Source organism: Salvelinus alpinus, chromosome 18 (assembly GCF_045679555.1).
Source record: "Salvelinus alpinus chromosome 18, SLU_Salpinus.1, whole genome shotgun sequence".
Lineage (NCBI taxonomy): Eukaryota > Metazoa > Chordata > Actinopteri > Salmoniformes > Salmonidae > Salvelinus > Salvelinus alpinus.
Window position 1 is genome coordinate 19922199 of NC_092103.1, and position 13615 is coordinate 19935813.

Here is a 13615-nt window from a genome sequence, read left to right on the forward strand (position 1 = left end):
CTCCGCTACAGCTAGCTTCACAGTTGGGTGGACAGTTCGCATATGCCAGTGTAGGTTGTGCGTAGAACCGGCTTTATATGAGATTTTGTTTTGGCAAATTCTACACTGTGCTCTAACATTGTGTACATTATTAAAATGCATCCAAATGTTACTGTGCTTCCTACTCATTTTCCAGCTGTTGTTTTCACAGCGGTCCTTCCTCTCTCTCCTCGGCTGCTAAGTGTGTGACTGTGACTGACTTGGCTCGGCCCTCCCTCACGCACCTTTGGTTCATTGGTTGACACTGCGTGTCTGATTGACAGGAACAACAGGTGAGGCTGTTAGTCTGAGCAGACAGTCAGAACGAATTTGTGTGTGCGCTTGAGCATTTAGGCCTATATTATTTTATTTCTTGTTTCGTTCTTTGAATAGGTTAATTCTATTCATTGAAATCTTTTGATTATTCATATCTTAATTTTTATAAATAGATTCGGCTCTTCTAATATGCGAGCCGGCTCCCAACGTTCACCTACAAGAGTGTGCGAACGACCCATCACTAGAATAAGCCCACTAGGCTATGTCATTTGTTGTCATTATATTCAGAATAATTCATAGGAATAGGGTGTTGCACGATAGTCTATCCTACACAATTGCGCACAGTAGACTCGGTGTCCAATTCAAAGCACAAAAACATATGAAGACATGAACTCATTACCTTGAAGCGTTCTCTGTTAAATCTAACGAGCCTGCTGTAAATCAAGCAGACAACAGATGTTCAACATCAATTCGCTAGGGATATTATACGGAACAAAAATATGAACACAACAAGATTTTAACGAGTTACAGTTCATATAAGGATATCAGTCCATTTAAATTCATTAATTAGGCCCTAATCTATGGATTACACATGACTGGGCAGGGCACATGACTTCCCAGGCCCACCCACTTGCCAGCCATGCCCACCCACTGGGGAGCCAGGCCCAGCCAATCAGAATGAGTTTTTCTCCACAAAAGGGCTTTATTAAAGTCGCTCTTATCCAAAGTCGCTCTTTATTAAGTCGCTCTTATCCAGAGCGACTTACAGTTAGTGCATTCATTTTAAGATAGCTAGGTGGGACAACCACATATCACAGGAATAGAAAAATAAATCTCAATAACGTAGCTATCAGTCGAGTCAGAGCTAGAAAGAGGGGTTGGGAAGAGGATTATTTAAGATACTTTTTGAAGAGGTAGTGTTTCAGATGCTTTCGGAAGACGGGCAGGGACTCTGCTGTCCTTCAGAGGGAAGCTGGTTCCACCATTGGGGTGCCAGGACAGAGAAGAGCTTGGACTGGGCTAGGCGGGAGCTGCCCTCCTGTAGGGGTGGAAGGGCCGAGAGACTTGAAGTGGCAGAACGGAGTGCTCGGTTGGGGTGTAGGGTTTGAACAAAGGCTGAAGGTAGGGAGCGGCAGTTCCTCTAGCTGTTCCGTAAGCACCATGGTCTTGTAGTGGATGCAAGCATCGACTGGAAGCCAGTGGAGTGTGTGGAGGAGCGGGGTGACATGAGAGAACTTGCAGGGGTTTGAGGGCACAAGCAGGGAGCCCAGACAAAAGCGAGTTGCAGTAGTCCAGATGGGAGAGGACAAGTGCCTGGATTAGGACCTGCGCCGCTTCCTGTGTGGGATAGGGGCGTACTCTACGGATGTTGTAGCGCACGAACCTGCAGGAGCGGGTCACTGCTTTGATGTTTGCAAAGAACGACAGGGTGTTGTCCAGGGTCACACCAAGGTTCTTTTCACTCTGGGATGGTGACAATGTGGAGTTGTCAACCGTAATGGAGAGGTCTTTGAGTGGGCAGGCCTTCCCCGGGACGAAGAGCAGCTCCGTCTTGTCGAGGTTGAGCTTGAGGTGGTGGGCCGACATCTAAGTTGAGATATCTGCCAGGCACCCAGAGATGCGTGTCACCACCTGGGTATCAGCAGGGGGGAAGGAGAAAAGTAGTTGAGTGTCATCCGCATAGCAATGATAGGAGAGACCATGTGAGGATATGACGGAGCTGAGTGACTTGGTGTATAGAGAGATGAGGGACTAGAACCGAGCCCTGGGGGATACCAGTAGTGAGAGTACGGGGTGCAGACACAGATCTGGGGTGCAGACACAATCCAAGAATGTGCAGAGCCTGAGACGCCCAGCTCTGAGAGGGTGGAGAGAATGATCTGATGGTTCACAGTGACGAAGGCAGCGGATATATCTAAGAGGATGAGAACTGAGGAGAGAGAGTCAGCTTTGGCAGTGCGGAGAGCCTCTGTGATACAGAGAAGAGCACTCTCGGTTGTGTGACCCGTCTTGAAATCTGACTGGTTTGGGTCAAGAAGATCGTTCTGAGAGAAATAATGAGAACGTTTAACAGAGACAGCACTCTCAAGTGTTTGGTAAAGAAAAGAAAGGATGGCTACAGGTCTATAGTTTTTGACATCAGATGAGTTGAGTGTCGGGAGAAACTCAGGCCATTTTAAAGTCAGAGGGGACGCAGCCAGTGGTCAGGGAAGAGTTGATGAGGGAAGTGAGGAATTGGAGAAGGTCTCCAGAGGTGGTCTGGAGAAGGGGATGGGGTCAAGCTGCCAGGTTGTCGGGCGGCCAGACCTCAATAGTTGCAGGATGTTATCTGGAGAGAGATGGGAGAAAGAGGTCAAAGCGTAGGGTAGTTCTGTGTGAATGAGACCAGCGGACTCAATAGGCTCAGTGAATGAGTAGCAGATGTCGTCAACCTTTTTTAAAAAGTGGTTGACAAAGTCATCCGCAGAGAGGGAGGAGGGAGGGGTGGAGCATTAAGGTGGCGGGAGAAGGTGGAAAATAGTTTCCTAGGGTTAGAGGCAGAAGCTGAGTGGTAGAAAGTGGCTTTAGTAGCAGATACAGAGGAAGAGAAGGTAAAGAGGAGGGAGTGAAAGTATGATAGGTCCTCCAGAAGTTTAGTTTTAGTTTAGGAGTAGGGTCAACAAGGCAGAATCAGGAGACAGGATGGAGAAGGACCGGGAGAGAGAGCGAAGATTGCGATGGTGCATGACCATCTGGGTAGGGGCTGAGTGGTTATGGTTGAGGTAAGGGAGACAGAAAAGGAAACAAAGTAGTGATCAGAGACCTGGAGGGGGGTTCTAGTGAGATTAGTAGGTGAGCAGACCCTAGTAAAGATGAGGTCAAGCATATTGCCTACCTTGTAAGTTGTTGGGGATTGGGTAAGGGTAAAGTCAAGAGAGACAAGGGGGGGAAAGAGAGAGTTGGAAAGAAATGAGTTGAAGGCACACGTTGGGAGGTTGAAGTTGCCAAGTACAAAGAGCGGTGAGCCATCATCAGGAAATTAGCTTATCAAGGTGTCAAGCACACTGAGGAACTCTCCAAGGGCACCTGGTGGGCAATAGATGACAATAATGTTAAGCTTGGGTGGACAAGTGACAGCATGAAATTCAAATGAGGAGATGGGGTGATCAATGTCTCCGTCAGGGCCAAAAAGGCAAGGGACTGAAGGGCAGCATAGGCTGAGATGAACTCGGCGTTCTTGAACAAAGATCGGCAGTTCCAAACGCTGCCAGAGATCAGGAATTCCACATGAGTTGTGCGCGCAGGCTACACTAAACTAGAAGGGTTGCAGCCAAGGGGTGGGGAGCGTCTGTGAAGCCTACAGGGAGAGATGCAAACATGTATAGAAAACACACACACACACAGTTGATAAAGCTACAAAAGAGCAAAATGAGATAATCTATAAATAACTAGGTAAGATACTCAATTGAGAGAGTGGTGTGGAGCATTCCTCTCTTTCCTTCCTCGAACAACTCGGTAGAACCGTCTTTGTCTTTCGGCAACGGTCTTTGTTTTGTGACAAAACCACCACAACCACCGCTTATAGCCGCAGCTGGGAAACCAAGGGAGACTTGGTTACCGTCAATATTACTCGCCAACGTGCAATCATTGGACAATAAACTAGACGAGGTACGATCACGAATATCCTACCAACGGGACATCAAAAACTGTAATATCCTATGTTTCACGGAATCGTGGCTGAATGACGACATGGATATTCAGCTAGCGGGATACACGCTGCACCGGCAAGATAGAACAGCACACTTCGGTAAGACGGGGGGGGGGCGATCTGTGCATATTTGTAAACAACAGCTGGTGCACGAAATCTAAGGAAGTCTCTAGAATTGCTCGCCTGAAGTAGAGTATATTGTGATAAATTGCAGGCCTCACTACTTGCCTAAAGAGTTCTCAGCTATACTTTTTGTGGCTGTTTATTTACCACCACAATCAGATGCGGGCACTAAGACCGCACTCAGTCAGCTGTATAAGGAAATAAGCAAACAGGAAACCACTCACCCAGAGGCGGCGTTCCTTGTGGCCTGGAGACTTTAATGCTGGGAAACCTAATTCTACCACATCTCTATCAACATGTTAAATGTGCAACCAGAGGGAAAACAATTCTAGATCACCTGTACTCCACACACAGAAAGCTCTCCATTTGGTAAATCCGACCACAACTGGAACATGTTTCGGAATTCTTCTGATGACATTGAGGAATACACCACATCAGTCACTGGCTTTATCAATAAGTGCATTGAGGACGTCGTCCCCACACTGGCTGTACGTACATACCCCAACCAGAAGCCATGGATTACAGGCAACATTCGTACTGAGCTAAAGGTTAGAGCTGCCGCTTTCAAGGTGCGGGACTCTAACCCGGAAGCTTACAAGAAATCCCGCTATGCCCTGCGACGAACCATCAAACAGGCAAACCGTCAATACAGGGCTAAGATTGAATCATACTGCACCGGCTCCGACGCTCGTCGGATGTGGCAGGGCTCGCAAACTATTACAGACTACAAAGGAAAGCACAGACGCGAGCTGCCCAGTGACATGAGCCTACCAGACGAGCTAAATCGTCTGTAGCCATGAAGTGCTTTGAAAGGCTGGTAATGGCTCACATCAACACCATTATCCCAGAAACCCTAGACCCACCCCAATTTGCATACCGCCCAAACAGATCCACAGATTATGCAATCTCTATTGCACTCCACACTGCCCTTTCCCACCTGGACAAAAGGAACACCTATGCGAGAATGCTATTCATTGACTACAGCTCAGCGTTCAACACCATAGTACCCTCAAAGCTCTAAGCTAAGGAACCTGGGACTAAACACCTCCCTCTGCAACTGGATCCTGGACTTCCTGACGGGTCGCCCCCAGGTGGTGAGGGTATGTAGCAACACATCTGCCACACTGATCCTCAACACTGGAGCTCCCCAGGGGTGCGTGCTCAGTCCCCTCCTGTACTCCCTGTTCACCCACGACTGCATAGCCAGGCACGAGTCCAACACCATCATTAAGTTTGCAGACAACACAACAGTGGTAGGCCTGATCACCGACAACGACGAGACAGCCTATAGGGAGGTCAGAGACCTGACCGGGTGGTGCCAGAATAACAACCTATCCCTCAACGTAACCAAGACCAAGGAGATGATTGTGGACTACAGGAAAAGGAGCACCGAGCACGTCCCCATTCTCATCGACGGGGCTGCAGTGGAGCAGGTTGAGAGCTTCAAGTTCCTTGGCGTCCACATCACCAACAAACTGGAATGGTCCAAACACACCAAGACAGTCGTGAAGAGGGCACGACAAAGCCTATTCCCCCTCAGGAAACTAAAAAGATTTGGCATGGGTCCTGAGATCCTCAAAAGGTTCTACAACTGCAATATCGAGAGCATCCTGACCGGTTGCATCACTGCCTGGTACGGCAATTGCTCGGCCTCTGACCGCAAGGCACTTCAGAGGGTAGTGCGTACGGCCCAATACATCACTGGGGCAAAGCTGCCTGCCATCCAGGCCCTCTACACCAGGCGGTGTCAGAGGAAGGCCCTAAGAATTGTGAAAGATCACCGCCACCCCAGTCATAGACTGTTCTCTCTACTACCGCATGGCAAGCGGTACCGGAGTGCCAAGTCTAGGACAAAAAGGCTTCTCAACAGTTTTTACCCCCAAGCAAATAAGACTTCTGAACAGGTAACCAATGGTTACCCGGACTATTTGCATTGTGTGCCCCCCCTTACCTCTCTTTTACGCTGCAGCTACTCTCTGTTTATCTTATATGCATAGTCACTTTAACCATACATCCATGTACATACTACCTCAATTGGCCCGACCAACCAGTGCTGCCGCACATTGGCTAACTGGGCTATCTGCATTGTGTCCCACCTCCCGCCAACCCCTCCTTTTACGCTACTGCTACTCTCTGTTCATCATATATGCATAGTCACTTTAACCATATCTACATGTACATACTACCTCAATAAGCCTGACTAACCGGTGTCTGTATATAGCCTTGCTACTCTTATTTTCAAATGTATTTTTACTGTTGTTTTATTTCTTTACATACCCCCCCACACACACACACCTTTTTTCGCACGTGACAAATAACCGTTGATTTGATTTGATGAATTGCTTAGCAGAGGTGGAAAGCACACCTTCCTGTACTAACTGCTGACTGCCTAGGAAAGGTGAAACCACTCCCCCTCCAATACAGCCACTGATTACCAAAACACGTCACAAATTGCCCTGCATCTTGATCCTGGTTGATGTGTCAACAACTATCTGCAAATTGTGAGCAGTCAGCACACCAAGTAGGTCACTGGGAAGACAGGCAGCACTTAAAGTTGATGGCCCTAGATAGCAAAAATACTGCCAAGACACCAACCATGATAAAGGGTTAAACATAGGTTTTAAATCAACTCGTTAATTGTATTGAATATAGCCATGATCCCCCTTATATCTTAAATTAATGACATGAAAAACATGTGCCGAATATTTTCAATTACTTATCAACAGCTGTAACAAGTTGTCCAGTGTAGGAAATCCTCACTGGTACCCTAGTTTATAGAAAGACCCAATTGCATTACCGCCTTAACCAGCTTCAGCAAGCCTTAGGAGGACACCAGATTTGATTATGTGTCTAAAAGTGCTCTACGTATTAATTCGGAGGCCCGTCCTAACCGGGGAACCATTGTTTGGTTCAGACAGCAGATCTCAGTTTGCAGCTGGAGAATTCAAAGGGTTCATTCTTGTAGAAATGTGGATAAATACATGTGTCTGACCACTCCTGCCCAGTAATGTCTTCTTCTCCTTCAGACGTCCCTGAATAAACATGTTGTAATTAGAGACGGTATGCGCGCGTGTCAGTGCAGTGGCCTAGCGACAACGCATCAGAGATCATGTTTATATTCCAACCCCCGGCCGCTCTCCGCAGATCATTCAATCCAATAATGGAAATGGTGGACCATAATTACATTTTAGAGCCTCTTTGCAGAGATTTCTTTGATTCAGTCTGATTCAGGTCTTAGTTCTCTGCCTCGAACAGGTTCACACTAGGACACATTTACTGGAGATTTGGCAACAGGCTCAAGTTCACGCCACTATTTTGGCAGCTAATAAAAACACGAAACATAGAAAGAAAACTGAGAAACATGCATTGCTAATTTGATCCCCTTCTTTTTTCCCCTTCCACCTCACTAGATACTAGGTACTATGTATCATTATGTATTTTCTGTTATGGGCTAGAGGCAATCAAAATGTTATTAAACCTGCCTTAGTAATAAGCAACATTGCATCCCAGTTTATCAGCCACCAACACAGTCACATATAAAGGTTTATAGGTACACAGCTCTATTGTGAGTCGCTCCAGACAAAATGACCAACTGAAAAAATATATAAAAATATATATAAACAGGACACAGCTGACTGACCCGTCGTCTCAGGCGGTCGCGTTCCTCCCGGATGGCGTTCATGGTGGCCTTGGTGCGGTTCAGGTCCTCCTCCTTGGAGCACAGCATGGCTGTCAAGCTCTCGTTCTCTTCCCTCAGGCCTGCCAGCTCCTTCTCCCAGCGCACCCGCTCCTCCGACAGGCTGGGGTAGAAGTCCCGGCCCAGGGCCCCTTCGATCTCCTCCACCGTCTGGGGAAAGGCACACCTTTTTACAGTGCAGTATGTATAGTGTTGAGATTGCGATTACATGGTCACAATTCTAGTAACCAAATGTGAATGACTCTGGTTTCTCTGGGACTCAATGAAAATGGCATCAAAAAGAAGAACCTTTTGGTACCTTGAAGTAGCCCCAAGAAAGAGAAGAAAATTATGAGAAAAATGTAAACAAAGAACAGAGACAAAACAAACGTGAGACAGACAAAACAAGAATACAAACACGTCAGGCACATACATTTTCACACAGGATTTCCCCCTGTCAGTTCACCAATTTCATGTTCATAATTTGTGGGTAGTGTAGCCCTACACCATGTGTCTCAATTTACACGAGTAGAACAAGCATCCTAGACTATGATGTATGTACATGTCTTTTTCCTATTTTTATCCAGTGGAACAAACCCCTGATCTCCCAAAGTGCCCATATTTCAGAGTGTATAACTGTATGTGTGTGCGCATGTGTGTGCGTGAGGGCGTGTGAGATATGGCAGAGGGATGGAGTCTATGACCATGTCTGCCTCTACAGATCCTCATCTCTGGTGAGTGATTCATAGGTGTGTAGTGGGCTTAGAGACAGGCCTGAGTCCTGCCTTCATCTGTCCTCCACCACGGAGCGTCAATCTCTCTTATCCCTCCATCCAGCTAGTCCTCTCATCCCTCCATCTCCCTCTCAGCTGACACACACACAGCCAGAGAGACAGAGAGACAGAGATAGACAGACAGAAATAGACAGACAGAGAGACAGACACAGAGAGACACAAAAACAGAGAGAGAGAGATAGAGGGAATATGAGGATGAGGAAGGGAACGAGAATGAAATCCCAAGTCTCATTGACTGTTGTAGATCCCAGTCCAGCCCAGCACTCAATCTCCCAAATCTAAGTCTTAACCTAAGCCTGGTTAAGATAAGCACCAGTGATACTGAGATGGGTGGTACTGTATAGAATAGTCTCTATTTCTGTGGCCCAGTATTGGCTTGAACTTATACATTGTTTACAGTAGTACACAATTTCAAGATTGATATATTTCTAACGAAGAACATCTGAAATCTGTAACATATTTGAAAATGCACTGAAATACCCCCAATTAGCAGAGTGTGGTCCAATATGTCCTGAATTCACTCTGATAAATAATTGTAATCGCTCAAACACTTTACATATGTATTTTACACTCTCTTGTTAAACTTCAGACTTCATGGTAGCGGATTCTGGTGGGTTTATGGCGGATTCTGGTGAGTTCATGGTGTCTATGGGCTCTATATCATATAAAGTACATCGCCTTTCCCTCTGTATGAGGTATGGATCGGCTTTATCAACCGCATCAAAACTGTTTTAGAAGCCCAACTACCACTATGGAACATGGAGTAACTTAATCTTGTCTGTGCCAAATGAACACCCAATATCTATTAATAGGCTTAGTACATGGTAATGGATTGGGCCCACATTCACAACGGGATACCATGGCCCAATCCAAAACCCATCCCTAGACCCTTGGCTGACTCTCCTCGCAAATCTGAAAGGACTGGATAGGTCGTTGTAGGAAAAATGGTATCCGATCCACCTCTCATACTCATTGGACAATAATTGTTTCTATCAAATTACATACATTCCGTTATTTTAGATATGTTTTTGTGAGGGAGACACCATTAGGACAACTCAGTCTAGAGACGACTCCAGGGATCGGTTTGGGATTAAGCCTCAACTGGAAATGTGAAGGCGTCCATTTTTCTTCCCACAAAATGTAATTGGATTAGGATTAAGTGAGGTCAGATTCATAATGGAAAAAGCCAGCTCGATATCCTCTCTTTCAAGCCCAAGGAGAAAGCTCTTGTCCTCATCCTAATCGATTAGCACTGGTTGTGTCCACTGTGACCAGCCAACAAAAGGGAGAGAAATTAAATACAAGAACAGTGTTCAATGACTTCTTTCACATCACGATTTAGGATTTTGGATTCAGTTTTGGAATCACGAACGGAATTTGATAGCCAAGTTCAATTTGTTTGTTAGAAAATGTAGATACACTACATGGCCAAAAGTATGTGGACACCTGCTCATGGAACATCTCATTCCAAAATCATGGGCATTAATATGGAGTTGGTACCCTCTTTGCTGCTATAACAGTCTCCACTCTTCTTGGAAGGCTTTCCACAAGATGTTGGAACATTACTGCAGGGACTTGCTTCCATTCAGCCACAAGAACATTAGTGAGTTCGGGCACGGATGTTGCGCAATTGGCTCACAGGCCTGGCTCACAGTCGACATTCCAATTCATCCCAAAGGTGTTCCACGGGGTTGAGGTCAGGGCTATGTGCAGGCCAGTCAAGTTCTTCCACACCGGTCTCAAAAAAACATTTCTGTATGGACTTCGCTTTGTGCACGGGGGCATTGTCATGCTGAAACAGGAAAAAGACCTTCCCGAAACTGTTGCCACAAAGTTGGAAGCTCAGAATAGTCTAGAATGTCATTGTATGCTATAGCGAACAGTTATTGTGCTGACGCGTTGCAACCGAGGACAGACGATTTTTATGCGATACGCGCTTCAGCACTCAACGGTCCCATTCTGTGAGCTTGTGTGGCCTACCACTTCGCAGCTGAGCCGTTGTTGCTCCTATACATTTCCACTTCACAATAACAGCACTTACAGTTGACTGGGGCAGTTTTAGCAGGGCAGAAATTTGACGAACTGACTTGTTGGAAATGTGGCATCCTACTGTATGACGGTGCCACGTTGAAAGTCACAGCTCTTCTGTATGGGCCATTCTACTGCCAATGTTTGACTATGGAGATTGCAGAGCTGTGCGCTCAATTTTATACACCTGTCAGCAACAGGTGTAGCTGAAATAGCCAAATCTGCTAATTTGAAGGGGTGTCCACATACTTTTAGTTTGTTTAGCTATCTATCCTCTATTGCTGCTCTGACACAATAGTTTGTGACGGAGGTCGATTCAGGCTGATAAAAATAAAGCCAAGTAAATCCATTCTCCCACATTACAGTGGGCTGTGACTGTCACCAAAGGAATGCCAGTGATGGTGATTGTCTGTCAAGCCTTTAGTAGTCTTAACACCAAGGACATATTTCCATTGTGCCATCAGCTCATATTCAGTGAAATCACTAGGTGTATGAGGAAAGGAGCTCCCTTCAGTCTAGCGCTTGCTCTCTCTACGTCCTTCACTCTGCCTCTCTCAACACCCCCCCCCCCATCTCTCCCTCATCTTTCAGTGTGTGTGTGTGTGTTGTATAATAATTTTGCGAGGAAACCAATAGCTAGCAGACTGAATTCCTCTCAGGACTGCTGGCACTCACATCGCTGCGAAGACGACAACTAGGCAGACAGGGTTCCATTATCAGAGCTGAGGCATCACCGTGGGGACCACCATCATGCCCCCATCAGTCAGACATTAGGCTGACATCAGTCTGACTCACACAGGCCCCGGCCCCCAGGCTGAAACAGGCGGTTGCTTACTGCTGGGTCCAACCCAGGGTCACCCCAGGACCCCTACTGACTGATTACTGGAAGTGGCTCAGGTTTTCCAGCAGGACAGTTCAACATTATATGACAGTGTGTGTTATTATAACTCATCTCACTCTCTTTTACTTACAGTATCTGTGAATGTATTTGATAGGAGAGGTTTGCACACCAGTATTGGGTTCACCTATATTCATCTATCCTGCATGTTGTTTTTTTCTCACTCTGTCCACTCTTTATCATCCTTTACTGTTAACTCCCAATTAATTGTGTTTATAATGAGGAAGGAAATGGACTTTCTAGAACGGGTCTCAGTCTTCGCCGCAAGTCATTTCCTGGTGTCTTACCTTGATGGCGAGGTCACAGTGTTCGCTGGCGGTGGTCAGCTGCTCTATCTGGCGGTCCACCTCGGCCACAGACAGGCTGCATGTGCTCTTCTTTCTCCCACACAGAACGCTCTCCAGCCCCGTCAGAACCCGCTGCAGCTCCGAGTTCAGGTCACTGCAGTTGTCTACACGGAGAAAACACAGGGCCGGGGTCAGATTTAACTGGTCTCGGAACAGATCAATGTTTACAAGCCTGATGTAATGTCAGGAAAACAGAGTTGAGGTCACTGCAGTAGTCTACAGGGAGGAAGCCCAGGGCCGGGGTCAAATAAACTGATCTGGTATCAGATGAATGAATGCCAGTGTGCCTGATACAGGGAGAAATAATAGGGCTAGAGCCAGATACACAGACCTAGGAGAAAATACTTAAAATCTCAATGTGCAAAGAACAACACAACTACTGTAGTCTGCATGAGCAAGGTGACCTTGTTAGCATAGCAGCATAGTGATGATGTATTGTGTACTAGTCGGCAGGTAGCCTAGTGGTTAGAGCATTTGACTGGTAACCGAAAGCTTGAAAGATCGAATCCCCGAGCTGACAAGGTAAAAATCTGTCGTTCTGCCCCTAAACAAGGCAGTTAACCCACTGTTCTTAGGCCGTCATTGAAAATAAGAATTTGTCCTTAACTGACTTTCCTAGTTTAATAAAATAAATAAAACTAGTTACATACTAATAACCGGCCATATGCTTAATGGTTTAACTGAATGCCCGAGGCTGACTGGAGGAATGCTGCAGGCTAGTAAAACACTAATTAAACCACATCACACACATCTTCTGTTTAGAGACAATAACACATAACTACCTGAGAGAAAGACAACAGTGATGAAGATACAAGCAGGAACATTATTTTTTATTATATATTATGACAATATTGTCATTCCGTACATTTACCCACAGCGACCTACAGTTAAGACCTGCGGGAATCAAACCCACAACCCTGTGGTTGCAAGACAAGCAACTAGCCCCAACCAAAGCTTCATCATCACTTTCAGAGCTTCCGTTCCCTATTCACTATTCACTCTGTCAACTTCTTATCTCCAGAGGTAATCAAATGAGCTCATCGGAAACTCATTTCAATTAGCATATTAATACAATCCCTGCAAAGCAGCAAAGACATGCATGTCGATGGTTAGCATCTGCTTCTATATTGCATCCAAAATAATAATGAAGATGATGATGATGATTATTATTATTGTCCAAGACCAAACAGAGCCTGTGTACATTGTGTGGGAAATTAAAATGTGGAGAGTGGCAGATGTATTTCCCCAAGTGCCCCCCTTAAGTGCAGATTCTGCCAACAATGCAAATGCAATTAGCACAGTGCGAAGGAACGTGAAGATGAACAAAACTTGAATTTGTTTCCTAAACAATTTCCTGACTGGTGAAATCCTGTTCGTGTGGGGATAAGATTGCCGCGGCTACAGCCAGGGACGAAGGACTGCGAATATTGAAAAATGTTTTTCTGCTAAACGTTGAGGATGATGAATAAGAGAAACCAATGAAGCTCTTTACCATTGACAAGTGATTGCTGGGTGCTCTCAGCACCACTGATAGAGGGTAGTATTAATAGCGTCTTGAAGGAACTGCCGTGCAGTGCAGTGTTGTTTGGGAAAAATGGTTCTGTTACAGACCCAACAGTGTGTTTGTGCACTCCCCCACAATGGAAAATTGATTTAGCAGAGTGCTGAATCAATTTTCCATTGTGGAAGAGTGCACAAACACACACATGCACACACTCACTCTGTCAGAGACACACATGTACACACACACATAACTGCTCCTGTAGA

At 46.0% G+C, this 13615-nt stretch overlaps 1 protein-coding gene across 2 annotated transcripts in view; it reads right to left on the reverse strand.

The window, feature by feature from the left end:
- Positions 1-13615, reverse strand: part of mcc (MCC regulator of WNT signaling pathway) — a 121212-nt gene that overhangs the window by 38709 nt on the left and 68888 nt on the right. For both annotated transcript variants that reach the window (XM_071350574.1, XM_071350575.1), the window contains 2 exons: positions 11789-11952; positions 7746-7952 (listed from right to left, as the gene is read on the reverse strand). In XM_071350574.1, coding sequence (XP_071206675.1) covers positions 7746-7952; positions 11789-11952 — 371 coding nt within the window. The remainder of the gene's footprint in view (positions 1-7745; positions 7953-11788; positions 11953-13615) is intronic.